The 20,944-nt window shown below is 54.4% G+C and overlaps 8 protein-coding genes across 8 annotated transcripts; 4 read left to right on the top strand and 4 right to left on the bottom strand.

Moving 5' to 3' along the window:
* Positions 1-222: 222 nt before the first annotated feature.
* On the top strand, positions 223-2,178 carry K437DRAFT_261940 (uncharacterized protein; the record flags this gene model as incomplete). Its single annotated transcript, XM_013389055.1, has 1 exon — positions 223-2,178. The coding sequence occupies one exon, from the start codon at positions 223-225 to the stop codon at positions 2,176-2,178; it is 1,956 nt and encodes a 651-aa protein (XP_013244509.1).
* Positions 2,179-5,061: 2,883 nt separating this feature from the next.
* K437DRAFT_273115 (Shwachman-Bodian-diamond syndrome protein) lies at positions 5,062-6,371 on the bottom strand. Its single transcript, XM_013389054.1, has 6 exons — positions 6,319-6,371; positions 6,229-6,239; positions 6,063-6,130; positions 5,938-5,981; positions 5,742-5,871; positions 5,062-5,673 (listed from the first exon to the last, which is right to left on the bottom strand). The coding sequence occupies exons 1-6, from the start codon at positions 6,321-6,323 to the stop codon at positions 5,170-5,172; spliced, it is 762 nt and encodes a 253-aa protein (XP_013244508.1). The 5' UTR covers positions 6,324-6,371; the 3' UTR covers positions 5,062-5,169.
* A 607-nt stretch (positions 6,372-6,978) lies between these two features.
* K437DRAFT_267287 (phenylalanyl-tRNA synthetase) lies at positions 6,979-8,633 on the top strand (the record flags this gene model as incomplete). The annotated part of the gene is made up of 2 exons (XM_013389053.1): positions 6,979-6,984; positions 7,065-8,633. 2 exons carry the CDS (start codon positions 6,979-6,981, stop codon positions 8,631-8,633), a joined length of 1,575 nt encoding a protein of 524 aa, XP_013244507.1.
* Positions 8,634-9,295: 662 nt separating this feature from the next.
* Positions 9,296-11,423, top strand: K437DRAFT_221976 (P-loop containing nucleoside triphosphate hydrolase protein; the record flags this gene model as incomplete). Its single annotated transcript, XM_013389052.1, has 2 exons — positions 9,296-10,096; positions 10,167-11,423. The coding sequence occupies 2 exons, from the start codon at positions 9,296-9,298 to the stop codon at positions 11,421-11,423; spliced, it is 2,058 nt and encodes a 685-aa protein (XP_013244506.1).
* Positions 11,424-11,984: 561 nt separating this feature from the next.
* Positions 11,985-12,732, bottom strand: K437DRAFT_273112 (uncharacterized protein; the record flags this gene model as incomplete). The annotated part of the gene is made up of 3 exons (XM_013389051.1): positions 12,467-12,732; positions 12,190-12,353; positions 11,985-12,103 (listed from the first exon to the last, which is right to left on the bottom strand). Exons 1-3 carry the CDS (start codon positions 12,556-12,558, stop codon positions 11,985-11,987), a joined length of 375 nt encoding a protein of 124 aa, XP_013244505.1. The 5' UTR covers positions 12,559-12,732.
* On the bottom strand, positions 12,661-15,483 carry K437DRAFT_267284 (glycoside hydrolase family 18 protein; the record flags this gene model as incomplete). The annotated part of the gene is made up of 6 exons (XM_013389050.1): positions 12,661-12,786; positions 12,874-12,897; positions 12,969-13,094; positions 13,165-13,327; positions 14,282-15,117; positions 15,193-15,483. The coding sequence occupies 6 exons, from the start codon at positions 15,481-15,483 to the stop codon at positions 12,661-12,663; spliced, it is 1,566 nt and encodes a 521-aa protein (XP_013244504.1).
* A 2,305-nt stretch (positions 15,484-17,788) lies between these two features.
* On the top strand, positions 17,789-18,799 carry K437DRAFT_267283 (uncharacterized protein; the record flags this gene model as incomplete). The annotated part of the gene is made up of 4 exons (XM_013389049.1): positions 17,789-17,888; positions 17,979-18,124; positions 18,226-18,407; positions 18,511-18,799. The coding sequence occupies 4 exons, from the start codon at positions 17,789-17,791 to the stop codon at positions 18,797-18,799; spliced, it is 717 nt and encodes a 238-aa protein (XP_013244503.1).
* A 377-nt stretch (positions 18,800-19,176) lies between these two features.
* Positions 19,177-20,114, bottom strand: K437DRAFT_65686 (uncharacterized protein). Its single transcript, XM_013389048.1, has 3 exons — positions 19,705-20,114; positions 19,341-19,599; positions 19,177-19,230 (listed from the first exon to the last, which is right to left on the bottom strand). Exons 1-2 carry the CDS (start codon positions 19,974-19,976, stop codon positions 19,362-19,364), a joined length of 510 nt encoding a protein of 169 aa, XP_013244502.1. The 5' UTR covers positions 19,977-20,114; the 3' UTR covers positions 19,177-19,230; positions 19,341-19,361.
* Positions 20,115-20,944: the final 830 nt, after the last annotated feature.

Here is a 20,944-nt window from a genome sequence, read left to right as displayed (position 1 = left end):
GGAGTCATTAATATACCTAAAAAAGAAGAACGCAGCGCGTTCCATGTGCTCTTCTGCAGATGCACAAGTCAAATTGGGGGGGAGGTATCGCCGTATCGTCCCTTCAGCGATAAGTTATGACTTCCGACCTCTGACATTTCATCCACCTCATCTCCCAATTTCAAGCACAGAACCGCGTCGCAAGCACTGTGCCCAGCGCAAGGTCTGCCACCGAATAGCGCCATGGCGACTCCCGCTGGTCGCAAACGCGTTGTGTATGACGATCTCGACGCGACGCATCTACCAGTAGCACCGGCCATGCTGAATTTTGGGCATGCTGCCAACGCCACACTGATGCACGGCTATAACGGCAGAACCAGCAGCGGGCCAACGGTAAATGCAGCAGTAAGTTGCGGAGGAGCTGGCAACAGAAGTTTTCACATATTTGGCGAGGCCGATGCCCTAGCGCTGGGTGGACAGTTCAACCCGGATGCAATTATTGGCGGCAAGAAACGATTAGCACAGGGTGAAGCAATAGATGAGCAAATGAGCAAGAAGCGCAAAAGACCATCAGAAGCCGTCTCTGTGAACTATGCTTCAAATGGAGGTCCATTGCATAGCAAGAAGCAGCCGGCGGAAGATTGCGAGGACGATTTGGTATCCACGCCTGCAAGGCGGCCGCCGTCTGCAAGTACGCGCAGCACGACAGCTGCTACATCTGCCGCGTCCAAGGCACCACCCATTCGGGTGGGTAAGGTCTATTCATCTCCGGCCCAGACTGCTGGGCCATCGCAGCCAATTCGCAATCCCGCCTCCTCTCCCATACCGGGAAGCAGCAGCAGCAGCAACTGCAGTCGCTCAAATGCCCTTGCCGCTTCAAAAGTAGCCCACAAGCACGCTGCGGTTCTCTCGGCAGCCGCTGCCGCTCTGCTTCCACCAGGCACAGAAGCTGGATCCTTGCTGGTGAAAGAGGGAGCAGCAGATGACGCGGAGGAAGAGGACGTGGACGAGATGGATCTCTTCCAGGTGGAGACAACGGCTGATCTACTCATGCAGCACCAGGCTGAAGCTGCTAGCAACGGAAAAGCGAAAGGGAAAACGTCGAATGCTGTGGCTGCTGCATCTGGAAGCACTGGAGCGCAGGTAGGCATGCAGAGGAAAGAGTGGAAGGAATATGAAAACGAAGAATGGGACGATGAGGTCGCATTGGGGTCCCGGCATGAACCTCACGCTTCAGGCCAGCAAAATTCAGGAGAACCCGAAGAGGAGGCAGGGGAGGAGGCAGGTGCGATGGACGAAGAGGACAAACCAAGACCCATTGCAGAGGGAGAAGTGCATGGTGAAGAGGGCGCATGGGAAGAGTGGGCAGGTGAAGAAGTGGAAGATTTTCCGGGAGTCGAAGAAGAGCATGAAGACGACGACAACGATGGCGATGGCGAAGAGCTGGATCCCACTGCGCTCAACTGGGCTGAGCTTTCCAATCCGCAAATCATCGGTTCTTCCCACTCCACGCAACGCGGCAAAGGGCGCATATTGACGCACGCTGAAGTGTGGGACGACTCTGCGCTTGTGGACGCATGGGATGCGGCGCAACAAGAGTACGAGATGTACCACTCGCGCCGCAAAGCCGCGCTTGCTGCCCAAGCCGCCGCTGCGGCTGGCGGGCCCGGGCGGGCGGGCGGCGCGGGTAAGCTCAGCGCATTGTGGCACGAGTCGGCCGACCCTGACTCGGCGGTGGCCAAGGAGGCGGAGCGTGCAGCGGAAATTGCGCATCAGCAGCTGCTGGACGCTGCCAAGTTGAAGCGCACGGCTGCCAAGACGAAGCAAAAAGAAGAGGCAAATGCGGAGGCACAGAAACATCTGATGACGGAAGATGATCCAGTTTGGCAGAATGCCTGCTCGGTCGTCGAGCGCACGCCCAACTTTCAACATTGGACGCCTATCGGAGAGTCACACCACACAAGCCAACGACACCACCCGCACCCATACCATCCTGCTCCGTCGCCCACACAGCCGCTCCATGCCCCTTTCTTAACATCGATGCCATTCGGCCCAGGAGCCGCAGACGCCGCCGCTGCTTCCGTACGGCCTCATCCTCAGTCCAGAGAGGATCTGCTGCAAAATGTCATTATGGCTTGGTACTGGGCGGGATACTATACAGCCGTGTATTCTTCTCAGCCTGCGGAGCCCGAGCAATGATCAAGCTTGCTTGCCTCTTGTTGCTCAGCCGTCCACGAGATTCCTCGCGCATCGCTATGGCATCACACGTAAGTGTCAGATGTGCGCATATCCAGATTTTGCAGCTCCAGCATTCAGCTGTTCCAGCAGTCCCGCTTCATTTTGCTTTTCAGAGAAAGCATAGGAGACATGTGTAGAAAATCGTTGAGCCCCTTTCTCTCTGCACTCAACACTGGATCATATTCTGACTCCCTGTTGGTGGCTGCGACTGCAATCTACTGAAAAGTGCAGGGAGAAGAGAGCGCTGAGCAGGTTTTGACGTCGAGGAAAGGATCTGCCAACACCTTTGCAGGGATAAGAATGCGACTTTTTCCAATTGTGCGACTTTGTGAGTGTGCTTGTGTGGCCCAACGCCCTGAGAAAGGACACAGTATGCCAAAGCGGACAATTTGTGGACATGGCATTGTTCTCAACGCGAGCTGCGGGGGCGACAGCGTGGGAAAACGGTCGATGTCTTTATTGGGCGCACGCCGCGCTCGTACATGGCTGAAAGAATGGCCTGAGCTGATCCAGGGCCGGCCGTGATCGCGCGGTCGCTGATCTGACTCCCCGATCAAAGTTTCCTTCAACAAGCTCGGGCGGACCCGAGCACTGAGGGCTGACTGATGCGTAGCAATAGTCTTATTTTATGAGTTGTTTTCAGCTGTCGAATTCAGGTCGCTCAGTCATTTTGCTCACAACCTTTCTCCGTAGAAAAGGCTTGCAAGTTCTGACGGTGCTCCTCCGGTCGCAGCCCTCCTGATTCTTCAACCACGTCCCTCAGCGTGTTTGATCAACCGACTATCTAGGCGCCGTCGTTGCAGCCAGCTGGCTTTCGCGGATCACGCGATTGTTACGGGTTCTCCATCTGTCGCCTTCGAATTCGTGTGGTCAGAATGTGTCTCCATGGTTTGTCCTTGGTGTGCTTTTGGCAGCATTCCTTTGCCAGGCAATGCTTTCGTTTGATGGCCTCTCCAGACCCAGCAGCAGCTATAACCCCGGCGGTGACAAGAGGTGCCAAAATCTTACCTCCCATCACAACCATGCCGGCCCAGTGCTGCCGACTGAGCTGCCTTCAATGCGACCGTCTTGAGCGTCTGATCGACGGCAATCCATGGCCAGCAGTGCTACAGTCAACTCTCGGGGTACGGTACTCTTGCTTGCCAGAACGCGGTTTCAAATTATACTAATACCACCGTGCGAGCCAATAACGTGGTGCCATGGAGGTAAGACAAGCTCATATGACTCCTCTGCCTTCCACGGTGATTGTGGATAGCCCACGGCTCCTCTACCAGTACGACAATTGGATATCCTGCTACAGCGATGCAGGCAGCAAGATTGTACCCTACCGCACCCCATACTCCTTGGCACACCCTAGCTCGGTCGCAGCTACACATTTGGCCGTATTTCACCGTACGCTGTATTCTCCTCGTCCGCGCGGGATGTCCAGGCCGCTCTAAGCTTTGCCAAAGCAAGTGCGATACAGCTCAGCATCAAGATTACGGGACATCACTTTCAAGGCTGCAGCAGCGCACCAGGCACATTGACGCTGCGGACGCGCAACCCCAAGAACGTCATCTACAATCCGAACCTCAATGGTCATGGTACTTCCTCGGTCCTTCGGCGCAGGCACCCAGGCTGCGGACGCGTACAACTTCGCAGCAGGCAACGGTCGTACCATCACCCTCGGCGCGTACTAGAGCGTCAGGATCGATGGAAGGTTCCCCATGGTGCTGTCCATGGCCCATTGGGGTCATAGTACGGCCTTGCGGGGGTCATATGCCGAAGTTCAAGGTCGTCGCAGAAGGTGGTCGGATGCGAACTACCAATATGCTCCAGAGCACAGTGACCTGTTGGAGCGATGAAAAGTGGCGAAAGAGGCAGCTGGGGCGGGGTCCTTAAAACAGCGTATATGTGGGTCATAGGAAATGGCCCAATGCGAAAATTTGTTGATTGCAGCATCTTCTGCACCTGCCCCAGCCTACATTCCATCACGCCTGCGACAACGGCCCCTTATGTTTCAGCAATAAACAAGGCACTGGACCTGACCAACCAAGGTGTGACTCTGACCAAATTTGTCAAATAACTTGCTCTATACCAATCCAATTTGACATAATTAAACATGTCATAGACCACATACATAAACGAGCTCGATGCTCTTTCTGAACATTGTCTCTCCGACGCGACCGACTACGCCGCCGCGCAGGTGTCGCACGACGGCATGATGGACTATGTCAAGACCAATCCCAACTTCCTCGCGCCGATGGTTACCATGATACAGTATCCGAAGTTGGAGACGGCTCGTTCATCCCTTTTCATGAATGCGGGCGAAGATCTCGCCGTCCTTTTCGACCTCGCCGCGCGCAACTCCCCTCTCATCAGACCCACATTCGCTTTCGCCGGCGACAGCAGCTGTGGGAATCGCACCTGAGCCGTAGTGCGCACGCCACGCCAGAATACGCTTCCATCCCCTCTGTAGTAACTCTTGAACCAGAGCGCGCGGCAGCCGCTGAATCTGTACATCACAGGGCGCAAACACAAGTACCTCAGCGGGCACAGTGATGGTTGTCAACACTGCGTGGCACGACATGCCCTGGGAGGTCGTCATCGTCACAGGTTGTGCGCAGTATCAAGAAGACACCCGCGCGGGGCTCACCGCGTTGACCCACGCTGCGACGGATTACCCTCGCAGCCACGGCACAAGCAGGTATGTCAACGAGGCTAGAGCGAGTGAAAAGAAGTAGCAGGAAGCATTCTACGGTATAAATTATCCCTTCCATCTGAAAATCAAACAGAAATCTGACCCAGATAATGTCTTCATTGTCTGGAAATGAATCAGCTATGAAGGGTAAGAGGATCAGAGTGCCTGCCGCTGCTCTCAGAAGACATGAACCGAACCATGCAGGGGACTGCACGGTAGCGTAAATAATGAGCACCACGGGGTCATGGACACGCACGAGAGTACAAGTTGCATCACTCGAGTTCCTCTTCGCCGCCGTCACCAATGCTTGTAAAGCTGAGAGTTTCAACGCGCCCTCGACTCTTGGTTTCCGTCTCGAGAATCTCATTGATGTGCCGGAGTGCACCGGGATCGATCGTGGCGATGAGCTCCCACTCATCCGTCCAATCGTCATCCTCCACATGGTCCACCAGCGAGAGGACCTTTTCCTTGAGGCGCTTGCCATCCTTGTTGGGCATGCAAATGCGCACACGCATCTTTGCTCGCTCAATCGGGATGATCTTTTTCTCTTGTAAAAGACGGATAACTTCTACCGACTGAGATTTGGCGTTCTTTCCCGGCTTGACGCTATAGTGGATCTCTGACATGGCTTTTTCGATCATGCCGACGGTATACGGCCGCTTGCTGGATGGGTCGACGCACTTCTCTGCAATTTGTGTAGAAATGTCGCGCCACAATGATGATAGCTCATGCGAGCGCTCCTTCTCTCCCACTTGCAGCTCTCCCTTTTTGAGAATCTGGCAGCATATAGACATTTCAGTAGGATTAGATGCCGCTTCAACACTTCCATACAGCTTCTACCCACTTCCAACACAATGCCGTCGGTGTTTATCGTCCCGAACGCTTTCTGCAAATCTTCATTCGGCGCTACCTGCCCCTTTGAGACGTTGACGAAAACATTCTGGATCTGTACTACCTCATCCAGGTCTTTTTCACTGCAAGGGTGTCAAGAGAATCCAGGCATCGGTCCCCCTCCGGGGTACGAGCAATTTCGGACTCACACTCCAGTCCGCCATTCTCGTACTTTGTTTTTATAGCAGGCAATCTTGGTGGAAACAGGCAAAGGAAATGTGGTCCCGAAGGTGATTATCGCACCACTTTGATTCGTAATAAACGTGAGTCTCACCTCGAATCGCTTGCCTCCTTTCCGTAAACGAACGACAGAGACGTTAGTGAGCTTAATTTGGTTTGCGGCTGTGAGGATCGGAGGCGAAACGGTGTAACAACATATCAGTCTGCCGCTTTATGATTTTTGGAGTGCCAATAGGGAGAATCCCAGGTTTGATACATACGCTGGTTGATCCTGCAAACGCCAGACACAAGAAAGAGCTTGAGATAAGCAGCTGCAACGCGGAGACTCCGCTGCGCCCACCGACACTCACGGCATGTTGGACGACGGTCGCACTTTCTGATCGTGCAGTGGGTCCGATCCTTCCACCTGACCTCCAGATCACAATTATATAAGGCTGCGACAGAGATCAGTGCGTTCAGCCCTTGACGGTTCCGTCAGTCGTTAGCTCTCAAGGTAGAAACGCTATTGCAGGAGCTTTGGTTGTCCATCCCCAGAATTACTTTGAGCCTGAGCTTGTTAAGGATGACGTCCATGTCAGGCCGATTCAATCGAAGGGGAAAAATGGGAACGCGGAACTCGGAATTCGGGAGAAATTGGATTGAATTACAGTCACCGCTACTAATGCTTGTTCCAAGTTGCATGCCATAATCGAGTTTTGGCCCTTTGGGCCTTTACGACGTTCGACTCGCACAGGTTGCATTCAAAGGAAGGCACAACAAAACCTCAAGCGTGCGAAAGCTCTCCAAGGCGCTTTCTTGTACGGCCACACTTTGAGCAGTCTTGCCCAAGTAACAGACGAAAAATGCTTCGCTCCGGCTTCCAGCTTGCCGTACGATCACGACCACGGCCACCAACATTTTGGCAGTCCCCGGCTCGGGTTGGCTCAAACCAATCGTGCTTGAAATGCAGGACCTTTTATGTTTCGCTGTTACGAAATCAGCAGCAAGCTAATGGCCTGAAGTCGGGATATATGCAGGTGAGCCCAAGTACGAATGCAACGCATGTGTTCAAACTTCGTCGTACTTCTCACCCATATTTTTGTCTTTCCGAATAAAGCGCACCCCGATCACTCCTGAGGGAAACCTAAGTAACAGAGCAACGGTCAAACCAAGTGGCTCTCGCGGGTTCAAATCATCCTCAGCTTCAGAATCCGGCTCTTCTGACATTCAGCGAACTCCATCCGGCCCTAGCACAATCAATGTCCTCGATCATGAGTACCCCACCGACGACTACACGAACATTCCTTCCAGCATCCTCTCACGTCTATCAGAGGCGCCTGTGCTTCTTAAGACGCCCGCTCATCCTCTTAATCTACTTCAACAGCAAATCCAACGGCACCTTTCTTCCTTCACCTCCATCTGGCCTCCACCCTCACCCGTCGTCACTTCTGAGCTCAACTTTGGCGACCTTGGCTTCGACGAGGATCACCCCGGCCGAAGTCCAACCGACACGTACTATGTGAATCGGCAAGTGTGCTTGCGCACGCATACTTCTGCCCATGAGGTTGAGACATTCAAAAAGGGGCTCGATGCTTGGCTTCTCTGCGCGGACGTGTACCGGCGAGACGAGATTGATGCATCGCACTATCCCATATTCCACCAGATGGAGGGCGCCCGCGTGTTCGACCCAACGAAAGGCGATTATGACGAGGGTGGAATCGTCCTGCACGAGTGTGAGGAGATGGAGGCGAGATTGCGGGAAGCGGAGATCGAGATCGACGATCAAGTTGACTTGCAAGATGCTGGCGGCTGGCAGGAAAGCCACAACACGCAGCACGCGGCGCTAGCACTCCGCCATCTAAAGGCCACACTCAACGGCCTCGTGCTCGAGCTTTTCGGCCCAAGGCATGCCGTAGAGGCCGCAGCGGCCGCTGCAGCTGCTCAAGGTACAGGTAAAAAAGTGAACATTGAGCCGCTCAAGGTGCGTTGGGTGTCTGCCACGTTCCCCTTCACCTCCCCATCCTTTGAAATCGAGGTTCTCTTCCGGGGCAAGTGGCTAGAGATCCTGGGCTGTGGCGTCGTCAAGCAGCTCACGCTCGATAAAGCTGGCATACCCGGGAAGCTTGGCTGGGCGTTCGGACTGGGCATGGAGCGCATCGCGATGGTGCTCTACTCGATCCCGGACATTCGCCTCTTCTGGAGCAAGGATCCGCGCTTCTTGTCACAATTTGCACTCGGAGACACTAGGCTGCTGGAAGACAAAGCAGGCCCCATACAAACAGATAGCGTCCGCTCTGCCGGCGGCAACGACTCTTTCTCGGCGTCTTCTGCATCGCGCAGCAAATCAGCCGAGCTTGTCACCTTCCGGCCGTATTCCAAGTACCCGCCATGCTACAAGGATACTTCTTTCTGGCTCCCTCAAGACACGTCACCTGAAAATGTCAGGAGCAGTCGCGCTTTCCATGAAAATGATCTGATGGAAATCGTGCGCGATACCGCCGGCGACCTGGCTGAGGCGGTCGAATTGATTGATGACTTTACGCACCCCAAAACTGGCAAGCGCAGTCTCTGCTACCGCGTCAATTACCGCAGCATGGACCGGAATCTGGAGAATGAAGAGGTCAATGAACTGCATCGCCGAGCTGTCAAGCGTTTAGTGGATGAGATTGGCGTGACGCTGAGGTGATGAGCCGATGCCGATCCGCTCGAATGAAAGAAAGGCAGCCTCTCTGTATTCTATTTCCACTCTGTCTTTTGATGATTCACATTACTTTGACATCCCGTGTGCCCTCCTCACCGGTCTTGATTCCATGGTGGTGTTTGCTCCTTGAATTCAACCTCGATCTCCGATTTGAGATCAACACTAGGTGATTCTCACTGCCTACTGGCCGTAGAGAGATCAAGTGTGCGGAACCGAGAGACGCGCTTGTTGGCCGGCTGTAACGGCTGCAACATCTGTCGAAGCGTGACGCGTGCGTGTGTGTCTATAGGGTGGGGGGGATCGATTACCCGATGACTCCATCGAGTCATCGAGGCTGCGACGTTGTGTCAGTCATTGCGTCGCCACGCACCTCGTTTCCAACAGCCCTTTTCTGAACCGAGTTTAGTCGCCAGCAAGGAGATCGTATCATGCTATTTTGCGTCTGTTGAAACGCCTTCTGCACTCAAAAGCATCCGTGTCAAGCATTCGGTGCTGCTTCATTACGGTGGCGAAGCCGTACCATCTACCTGTTTGAGCAAGGACAAACGATGAGCACCAACGCTACAACATCGTCTTCGCGCAAAATTCCCAGCACTCCAGCTCACACAGGCTCAGCAAGTACAGCTTCCATGGCGACCAAGAAGGACATGAAAGGAAACGGTGCTGCGCCAGCAACGACGGTCGACGCGTTGACTGCCGAGTTTCACAAGCAAGATATCAATGCAAACAACTTTGACCGCACTCCTGCGCAAGACGACGTCCGAACTCTCAAGGAACGGGTGCTGGCACCTGAGAGCGGCGGAAAGGGCTTATTGCCCACGCTCAATGCGTGGTTGCATGATCAAGTCTGGTCCGAAGGCGGCGAGCTCACGTTGCATCTCGGTGGCGGCAAAGATAATGATGGGCGCTTCAGTGATGAAAAAGAGCTCGAGCGCGCCATTGAGAACGTCATCGATGCGGCGCAGGCAGTAGGGTGTACGGCCAGCGTGCTTCGAAGAGGTGTATTACCCAAACCAGCCGAGGAAAACAACGATCCGCACCCTCCTAGCTCCGAGCACCAGCAGGAAGACGACAGGGCCGCTGGGACGGGTGAAGTATTCTACTCGGCGCACCTGATGGTTCGGCGCATCCCAGCATCAGCACAGGAGCTGCTGGAGATTCGCATTGCTGTTGTTGGTAATGTGGATGCGGGCAAGTCGACCATGCTCGGTGTTCTCACCAAAGGTACCCTCGACGACGGCAGAGGCAAAGCGCGCGTCAACCTCTTCCGACACAAGCACGAGATCGAGAGCGGGCGAACTAGTAGCGTCGGCATGGAGATTATGGGGTATGATGCGGCCGGCAAGCCAGTGGTCAGTCAGAACGCCAAGGAGGGCAAGGAGGATTCAGGACGCAAGTTGACGTGGGAGGAGATTTGTGAAAAGGCCGCCAAGGTCATTTCGTTCATCGTGAGTGCATGTCAACAACGCAAGCGGTGTTTCCTTCCTTTGGGGGCTGAGATTCTGGCATGTCACACAGGACCTCGCTGGCCATGAGAACTACCTCAAGACAACATTATTCGGTATGACCGGCTGCCTGCCTGATTTCGTCGTGCTCATGGTCGGTGCAAATGCTGGATTAATCGGAATGTCGAAGGAACATCTGGGAATCGCGCTTGCGCTGGCCGTACCCGTAGTCGTCTGCATAACCAAGGTCGACATGACACCTGTACACATTCTCGAAGCTACGATTAAGCAGCTCACGAAGATTCTACGCTCGCCCGGTTGTCGCAAGACACCCATCTTCATCCACACGATGAACCAGGTTGTCGACACTGCATTACGCTTGAACAGTGATCGTATCTGCCCAGTCTTTCAGATCTCCAACGTCACAGGGATGAACATGGATCTGCTGCGCGCTTTTCTCAACATTCTGCCCCAAGCGCCGAGTGCAAAGTTCAAGCCAGACAAGCCATTCGAGTACCAGATCAGCGATACATTCAGCGTGCCCTTTGTAGGCACGGTCGTATCTGGCGTGATCCTGAGCGGGCGTGTCAAGGTGGGCGACTCCCTGCTCATCGGCCCAGACAGCCTGGGTCAATTTATGCAGACGGCCGTGCGCTCGATTCAGCGGAAGCGCGTCAACGTTGAAGGCGGTAGCGCCGGGCAGAGCGTGTCGTTTGCGCTAAAGCGCATCCGCCGCAACCAAGTGCGCAAGGGCATGGTCATGCTCAGCCGAAACCCCGAGGGCGGGGCACAGCCAAAGGCATTCATGGAGTTCGACGCAGAGATCCTGTGCCTGTACCACTCCACCACGCTCAGCATTGGCTCCTGCATGGTGTTGCACGCCGCCAGCATTCGGCAGACGGTCAAGATCGTCGGCATCCTCCATTTGACGGACCAAGGCCTCAGTGGCGAGGGTGAGCAGGAAGTTGATACGAAATCGACCGCCAACGTCGTGCGAACTGGAGACCGCGCACGATTACGCCTGCGCTTCATCCGCTTCGGAGAGTACGTCAAGCCGGGTCTGAAGCTGATCACGCGCGAGGGAAAGACCAAGCTGATTGGCGTCGTGCGCAGCGTGGGCACTGTTGAGCCGCTGTCTTACTTTGCCAAACATCCGGACGCACAGGGCACGTCTGGCACAGCGAGCACCAGCACAGCTTTGAATGCTGCTACCGGTGGTGCAGGCGCAGGAGGCAGCAGTGCCAATTCTAGCAATGGGGGTACCGCGCCTGCAACAGGGACGACAGGTCAGGCAGTATCTTCAGCACGAACAGCTGTGGTAGGCGCCTGATTTGTTTTTTTGGAAATCTTCTGACTGATCGACCCGTCAGGACCCTTGTTGTATGCCCCATCCTCCCTATCGGTCATTCGTCCACAACGCATACACCAGATGCCTTGACTAAGGGCTGCTGTACATGTTGTACAATACTGTACGTTCACACTGCATGTATTGTTTTGTTGCGCCTGTACATGCATGTGCATACATACATACAGGATTGCCTAGGCAAGCGCGACCTGAGAGGACCCTGTCATCGCAGGCCGCGGCGTAGCGGCGTTGTCAGCGATGGTCATTGAGGCTGACGAGACCATGCATCGGACGAGGAAAAACATGCACCGCGCCACTCTTGATCTCGCTCAGCTTTGACATCTTGCCGAGATACATGAGCTCGGATGCTTGCATCACGAGCGGGTCCATGCTCATGCTTTTACAGGATGAAAAGCGGTTGATAAGCGTCAGGCAGACCCTTTACCGACTTGGCTTTTCCACCGGCAGCCACCAAAAAAATCTCGCTACTCACCTAGCGACAGCAGTGCCCGTGTCACCAAGAGCGTAGAACGCGGAAAACTTGAGCTAGGCGGGGTGGACCGCGTCGAACTTGCCGCTGTTTCCTTTGCCGACGTACCGCAGTTGCCTGCCGAGCGCGCTCCAGACGACAGGCAGCTTGTCGAACGCGTCGCTGTCTTTGCGTGCTGTGGAGCCAGGAGCGAGCACTTTCCCGACGTGCCGGCCCTGGTTAGCGAGACGCTCCAGTGCTCGATCCGGATCGTGCCCTTACCGTCGCGCGTGGGCGTCGTGACGATGTTGCCGATCGCAAATACGCCTGCATCGCGCGGCAGACTTTTGATGCGGAACATCTGGTCAACGGCAACCGAAACTTCCTTCTGCAGCAGGTCGGTGAACCCTTGTAACTGCCTCAGATACTTGGTCGCAGGTGCACGCCTACACCGAGAACGACGTTGGCGGGCAAGGAGACCTGCTTGCCGCACTCGACCTCGGCCGACGTGTGCAGGTCCACGTGGAGCACGTTCTTCAGACACGCCGGGTTTCTCTACGTGAGGGCGCCAACATCAGTCATGAAACCCTTCGGCAGCTTGATCCGGTCGATCGGCGCGTGCGGCTCATTTGTGAGGACCATAATGGGCATCGCATAGCCTTCCTTACGCGCCGATTCGATCAAGTGGATTGCACCCGCACAGCCTCTAAAAATGACGAGCCCGTTGCCAACTGACTTGACTTGCTGCGCTGTTCAACTTGGAGCAGCGCCGGGCTTGCTGTTGAGGTTATCAGCGTCGGTGGTGACGTAGACGTCGGCGGCGTCGTCCTTGAAGGACAGGAGAACGTCAAGGCCGGGGGCATCATCAATGTCACCTCTCTATAAATTGATGCAGGTGCCTGGAAGGTGAGGAAGCAAACGTCAGCATGAAACAGTGCGTTCTGGTGCGCCTGCAGGGATGCTCACCGTGTCATGGGCAGATGATGCGGCCTGTGGCGGTAAGCACCCCCATTTCGAGCGGAGCGTCGTGATGTGGTACATAGCAAAGGGTGCATGCATACATATATGCATCGATCAACTAGAGCCTGCACGACTGCATCAAAATATCCAAACTCACTGCACTTGGAAGACACGGAAACGAGCTTGCCATAGAGGTTGGAGAGCAGGATCTGCGTGGCATTGTCACCCTGTCCAAAGAAGGCGGAGGCCTTCTAGTCGTTTTTGAGGATGCCCGAGACTCTTGCGATGCGCATACACGCTGTTCGTCCATATAGATGACGGTGAAGGTGAATTGTCTTGCAATGCTGCACGGTCCGAGGCGGCGGCGTACGGGAAAAAGCAGGCGGAGCCAAAGAGCTTGGAATGCAGGGAGTTGTGCATCTGCTCGCCACCAAGGACCGAGAGGCGGGTCGCACTGTTGCTATGGGAGGTATTGCAAGCGTGGATTGTCAGCGCAAGAAGCGAGCAAGCGAGAGTGTCACTTCTGCGTTGACCACCTACAGACTTGCACGGGCGATCGGAGCGAGCGACAGCAAGACAATTTCAGTGGGAGCGGTATGATGTACGCAACGCTTGTTTGGTCAGCGATGAGGCGTTCACTCCAACCTACTCTCCCAGCACCGTAACACATCGATATGGAGCAGAACACAAATACATGGGCTCATGCGGCGCAGAGAGCTGAGCCTCAAGCGTGGCGGGATACTACATACACGTCGCTGCTGGCGGCGATGATATCCATCCAGGCACCGCCACCATGTTCACCAGTTGGCATTCGTCACGTGTCGGTAGTGTGCGATGGCAAATCCAAAATCGATCCAACTCCACCTCCGCTTTTCTCCACGTACCATATCCATCCATACACGCAAGTGTGTATGGCTCGTGCGCAGTCACCTCACAGTACGCTGGGGGGCCCCCACCGCGCACTTTTTGATTGCTAATTGAAGTATCGCATGACATGTATCCTCTCTTGTGCGGTACCTACACACAAGACTCAATCAGCACCCAAAGGTGAGGGGCGAATGCTGACACGCGGGCTGTGGGCCAGGTTCCTTGTCCTGGTGCTGGTGTCAAAGTCTCCAGTGCAGCCCTTATCCTAGCTCGAGAACGGGTCAACAGCCTCTGCACAGTGGCTGTGAATTGAATTTCGCGGCGGTCGAAAGGTTACAATACATGCATGATCCGACCCGTTCAGCTTTGCCCACTCTCATCCACCCAGCACATAGTGCATCAAGGCTTGCAACCCCTGCGACGCGGAGGAGCGAATCCCTTGCAGAAGAGTTCAGCGTCCGTTCCTGACGTCGCCCTTGGCGTCGTCTGTTGTCGTTATCGTTAGGGAGGCAGTCATAGTTGATGCGAAAAACAGGGCAGCGCTCACTGCCCAGCGTTGGTCTTAATCTTACCGATCAAGTCCGCCGTCGCATGCGGGTATTCCCACAGCATGACGCTGCCACTGTAGTTCTGCGCCTTGGCTTGCTTGATGCACTCTCCGAGAGTACTGGCGTCCATATATCCGCTGCCCTGGTTGTCCGCATCCTCCCTGATCGCCGGTTTGCCGATTACGAGCCGCTCGAGCGGCACGCCGGCGAGGCTGTTAATCTGGAACAGCGAGCTGTCCGGGCACCAGCCACCAGAGTTGAAGAGCAGGCCGTTGCAGTCATCATACAGGCCTTGGTTGTAGAATTGCACATTGTACCAGTCGACAGTGTCGCCAACCTCGTTGTCGAACGCGCTGTACCCGCCGTCGGCATAGTTCGTCCACGAGAACCACGGCGCGATGGGCGCGTGCGTGATAATGTACTGCGGTCGCGGAAGCTGCTGGCGTAGATGGCGCTGCAGCGCAATCAGCCAAGGCAGCGCTTTGCCGTGGTCGAACAGATCTTCCTCTTCATAGTCGATATCGACGCCATCGAGGTTGTTGTCGATGACAAACTTGGCAATCGATGTCGCCACATCCACTGCGTTTCTACCGCTGCTCTGCGGCTTGTCCGACGCACCAAACGCACTGACCATCAGCTTGACCCCAGCGTCGTTGTACGCTTGCTTATACTTTTTCTGCACCGACTTGGACGCCTGGTGCCACTTGTACGCATTGTCCTGCGGGCCTCCATTGACCGTCCAAAAGGCAATGTTGTAGTGCGTGTATCCGGCAATGTCGCTGTATGGGTCGTCGGGAACACCAGTCGATCCTCCATTGTCGCTATCACCATAGGTCTGATCAGGCAACAAGGGACCGTCAAGCTGGAACGTGTCTCTTCATCATAGGGTTGGTACAAATTTTGCACTCACTACAAATACCGGCGACGAAACATTCACGCTGTATATTCCTGCTTGCTGCGCATTGGCGGCGCCGGCATTGGCACCGTGGAACAGCGAACTCCAGGCAGAAGCTGTGGACTCGATCAGCGTCTCTACCACGCCAAAGATTGGATTAGTCACCGTCTCGAGTTCCTGCAAACGGCTGTGTGAAAAGATCAGGTGCGACTGCACTTCGAGCGCTGGCAACGCGAGCGCCAGCCCTGGTGCCAACGAAGCGACCGCTAGCAGAGAAGGGAGGAGAGGGAGGCTGCGACCGTGCATGGCGGAGAGATGTGATATGCGGTTGCTCTCCCTTCGTTTGGTTGCTGTTATTGGTGAAACTCACTTGTATGTGCCCTTCCTCACTCTGAACACGGACGTGGGAGAAACAAACCGTGGGGTGGGGAGAAAGGGGACGGGTACGAGAGAGACCAGAAGAAAGGTGGATCAACGCGACAGTGTCTCCGGCAAGTGAACTTATAAAGCACCGCAGCTACATGTGGGTGGTCGAGTCGAAAAGGGAAGAGGTCAGGAATGATTGGTCTAAAAGCAGGGCTCGATTAAGCGCTCATCAACGAGGTTATTCCAAAAAGGCTCATCAACCTTTTGACACTGTGAAGTGCATGGGAAGAGGCAAAGTGAGCGAGAGTGGGCAGTGTTACTGTGACATGCTGCGTTGAGATTGTAATGGCGTCAGGACATCTGGAGAAGGCGAACGTTCTGCGACGTATCCAGGCTCTGCCTGGCTCACCGCTGAATGCAGCAAACTGCACTGCTGCCAAACAGCAACTGCCCATCCGAGCTTATTTACAACAGGCTAACAGCAGCTGGTTTGCTGATGCACTGGATGACTGGAGCGATGGAGAGGCTGTCAGAGGCGATACTGCGGTGCTTGAGAGGAGCTGTGTCGACTTTCGAGTGCTGAGGAGGCGTTGCAGGAGTTCCAGGTCTCACCAATCCTTTACCCCTCGATTGCTCTTAGCCTCTTTCAAGTCGATGGGAAACATGCGACCTGGATGAGCGGCAAAATCACACTACCCCAAAGAATCGCTGTTGTCGACAAAAAAACATGTCATTGAAAGCTGGATATAAAGTGGATGAAACTAGGAACATGCGATGCAAATAGGCATGCGAAATATGAGAAGTTGTTGAACTTTTACGGGTTGGGTAAATGTATCTGTCAGTCCAAAACTTTCAATGACAATCCTCCGACCTGTGCACGTGGCGCCAGGACGCTCGGCGCCCAGCCCCTGCTCTACGTAAGCCGAACATGGGTTGTGCTAAAATCGTGATTTTAATATAGTCCACGCTAGTGTCCCTGCAAGCTCTCTCCCGTCCCCACAATCTGATCTCCGCATCAGCGCGAATGGGTGCGCACCTTAATTAGGGGGATTGCGCCGTGCCCTGACACCCTTTCTACTGCTCCTTTAATCCCTCCTGTAGGAAAGAAATGAAAGAATGTGTAGTGGCCATACATGAGTGACAAGTACCCAATCTCATAGCGTCTCGCTCTTCAAACCAAGCCCCCTCGCCACACGCTATCTTTCTTCAGACTTCTCTTCGTCGCATCGCGTGTGTTCGGACCGCTACTCAATGCCGCAGCCGGAAGCGCCTCGCGGCCCATCATGGAATGCAGCGAAGGGACCGTTCTTCCAACAAGGTTCACAACTCAGGAGAGCCAATAATATGAAAGAGGAAAGCACTCGTTCAAGGCTAAAGGATGGCACAGGTACCCACTTGTTCAAGGGTTTGTACGCGGAAGGATACCCGTCCAAGCACAACAGCGGCAGGCTCGCCTCGACTCAGGCTGCAGAAAGCCAAGCTTCAACCTTTAGGCAGGGTGGCCTTTTTACCAGCGCCGCGCTGAATGTACAAAGATGCAACAAGCACTCGAATTGGTATTGAAATGAAGTGGTGAAATCTGGACGCTGGAGGTCTGGTCCTCTATCGGGCAGTCCGTGCCTGACTGACACATAATGGCGGATCCAATCACAGCGATGAGAATATGAATGGACCCTGGTCATCTACATCAAACTGCCAGATTACCTCGATGTATGTACGTACTGGGACATTACGTAATGGTATCAACTCCTTTCTTGGCTCCTCATCGGCAGCCGTCAGTGGGGTTCTGAGTTGCTCGTCTGCTTTGCTATTCAAAACAGGATGTTCATCATGCGTCCATGATATGATGCGTTGCGCGTCGCGCATCCGCTGCTGTCACTAGAACCGGCGGGAGCTTCGATCGCGCAGAAAGCCGGCAGGCCGACAGAGAAAAGAGGCTGAACCCCTCCAAGCAGCTGACAGGTTGGCTGGAAACAACCCGGCGCCGTGTCGCCCGCTGCCGGCCACCGGCATCACTGTACGCATACATGTCGCGTCTTCCTCAGGTACCGAGGGTGCCGGCCACACTCCGAGCGGACATCCTTCTGCAGCTGTGCGTATGCGATGCCCAGGTGCACGCCGCCATCTGCATGTAGAGCACGCAGCGTTTGGCCTCATCTCTGACTTCAACCTTCTGCATTTCCTCGCTGCACGCCTTTGTTCAACTGGGCGTTCCACGTGCACGGGGAACTTTTACCAACAACCAATGGAACTGAACACCTGGCCATTCATTAGAGCACAGCTGAGAGAACCGAAGAACATCACGCCGGGAGTGTACATCATACCGGATGAAGCGAATTTGCTGAGTGCGTGGTCGCAACTGGGAACCTTTGGCGTACCATGGTGGGGTGCTCTGACGAAAGGCTTTTTTCTTTATCCCTTGGCAACAACATCAGCATGGCACGGCGTCATTTTTGTTCGCCGAGGCCCGTACGCCGGCGGCATCTTTCGCTTCGACATTCACTTCCTCCCATCGTTTCTTTCTGGGACTGCTGTACCGGACGTCATCTTCCCTCCTACCCTTCTGCACCCGCTCGTTGACGTAAGTAACGAACCAAAACCGGGGGCGACCGATGCCCTATCCCTTCAAATGGTGCGGTTGAGTACATTTTTGCATCACATTCCTGTTTTCTGGCTTCGTAGGCAACAACATTTCGTCTCTCGCTATTACCTCGCTTCTCATCAGCGTCAAACGCGACCGCAGAAGCATGGAATGCTTGTAGGAACAGCTCCGTTAATCTCTTGCGCTACATCCGCGACGCTTTTACTGTAAAAGTGCTCAACGAAGTTTCGGAGAGACAGGCTGCAAATAAGGATGTGTACGCGTAAGTCCCATTCCTCATCGCGCCTACCACAGCCCGCTTCCAGCTGATGGAGAATGCTGAACGCACACTTGTTCCGAAATTTTGTCCGATGCTCGTGCCATAGCATGTACCGCACAAACCACGAGCTGTTCCTGAAGCTGGCTTCGCAGTCAAAGCATCTGTCGACTTCCAGCGATGCTCTGTACGACTCGAATTCCGGTTCGGGGTTACCGGGTCCTGGGCGGCAGGGCGCCGCTGCTCGGAGCGAGCCAGATGCAGCTGTAACCGCAGAAGGTGTTCGCGCAGGCGGAAGTAATGACCCTGACGATGGCCGCGGGCCGGGTATCTCTTTCAAGGCGCTAGGCGAAGAGGAGTACGAACGTATTAAGACTGCTGTTTTGGGTGTTTCATGATTGTATCAGAGACCCTGCGTCATTCACCATCGCACAATTCCCTGTTCACGTCCAAGGCATCATGCCATGTTTAATTCTATCTCTGGAGTGTGCATCTGCATCTGCGCCATAGCCTTTATTGATCCGGATCCAGGTATGCACCCATTACTCGCACTTCACCTTTGACGAGCAACCTTCCTGAACAAAGTCCACACACCTCACGCCCTATCTCGCCGAAAAGGACGGTAACAGTAAATGGCACGGCCCTAGGTTGCACTTACATCGCAAGGCTGTCTTTGAAATAGGATCGGAAATCGAATGATGCTGGATGCGGCAATCCAGTGCACAAGCCTAAATACAACGGTTAAATACAACACGTGCGCCAGAAATGGAAGGATGCTGCTTTGAGGGTAGCGCTTGCTTAGTGAACCGCGAGCATCAAAGATGGTGGTCTATAGCGAAATTCGGAGGGGGCGCAAGAGCCACTCAAAGTAAGTTGACAAGTGTGGTGACCACACTTTTTGCGGCTGCTCGTCGATGCTGATGGTCAAATCTTACTTGCAGTGTTTGCAACCAAACAAGTTCAGGATGTCAAGACCGAATTTTGAAATCTGTGCGCAGACAGCATCGGCTGTACGGTCATAGGGAAGAAGCCCACAAACAGCTTGAGCGTCCTGTTAAGTGTCAAAATAAAGTTGCCCGCCGTCACTCTCGCACTGTGGGGTCGCCGCGCGGTAGACAGCTTGTTCTCAATGTAGCGAACGGCAATGTTGTGGTGGGATGTCGGCACGGGGTGATGGAACAGAATGCTGATGGTAGGGCTGTACAAGTAAACCCATGCAATGGGGGTGAGCAAAACATATGTGATGGAGAAGATTGAGTCAGCACGTTGACGAGCACGAATTGAATACACTGTATGGACGCACCTGACGTCAACAAAGTTGCAGTCGGCATTGACCTTGACGAGCCCAAATCCAGCAAGAGTCGCGCAGACTTGCTGTCTGTTACAGCCGCTGAGAATACACGGCTGGCCGCTAGCACCTACCACTCGCGTCACTAGAGCCGCCAAAGCTACCGGATGAGCCAGAGCCATCGTTCCCGCCTCAGCCTCCAGAGGCTCTAGAATCGCCAGAGCCAGAGCCGCAGGAGCAATCGCAGCTGCAAGTGCCGGCTCTGCGACTTGTGTGATGGAACACATTAGAGCCGACAAATGACCCAGTGGAGAGGAGAGCGAGGACCACTGTGATGGAGGTGGAAAGGATCATTGTTGATACATTAGCTGAAGAGCTGTGTGTTCAATCAGTGTTAACTCTTCGAGGTGCGACCGTGAAGAGGAGCTTGGTGAGCGGAGGAAAATCTTGTGAGGGTAGAGGAATGTGGATGGGGTACAGAAGGCATAGCGAAATCCAAGACCTTTCAATGCATGTCAGAAGGCGAGCAACGACGAGATCTCCGCTTGGGAAGAAAGAAGCGAGATGAAAGGAGTGATCCTTCCACGATGTGGCTTGAACAGGTCACCAACGCTGTTGGAAGAGATCCAAGCACAACCAGTGAAAGGCCGTCGTATCACCGGTTCGGATTCGACTGCCACTGCCTTGCCATACTCGCCACCTTTCAAGCAGAATCGCTGCAGGCGCCTTCAAAGATGTTTGGTTCGGTCAGTCAAATTTATGAAGAGTCGCTGGGATGCGCATGATCAGCATGGGCTTGCGGAGGAACTTGTAGCTTGAAGGCTGTTACTTGGTCCCAGCATTTGCAATTTGGCATTGGACGGTGGCGCCAAGCAATGACTTTATTTCGTCTTCTCAAGCAGTCCCTGAATTCCTCTTTCATACCGAGCCCAACGCATTAGGCATGCTCCTGCGCTGAATTTGACAATCTTTCCCAAGGGTGCCCACACATGCAGGTAGTCCATGCTTACACATGCCCTCGTACTGTGGCGTGAATGAGAGGGTGATGGGTTTTGGTGTCATTGCTTCGCTAGGTCGCCGTCGTCTTCTATCGTGTATGTACTCGGGGTGGTATCGTCAAAGCAACACTACCAATAGCCAGTACAAGGAAAGGCCGCTCTGAGTCGGTTGCCTTCAGTTGGTGGGACGAGGACAGCGAGTCTGCATGCAGCTCAGGGAGAGGCTTGCGCGCTGCTCTTGCTTCATATGAGATATT

This window comes from Tilletiaria anomala (genome assembly GCF_000711695.1).
Source record: "Tilletiaria anomala UBC 951 chromosome Unknown K437scaffold_19, whole genome shotgun sequence".
NCBI lineage: Eukaryota > Fungi > Basidiomycota > Exobasidiomycetes > Georgefischeriales > Tilletiariaceae > Tilletiaria > Tilletiaria anomala.
This window is presented reverse-complemented; position numbering and strand designations above follow the sequence as displayed.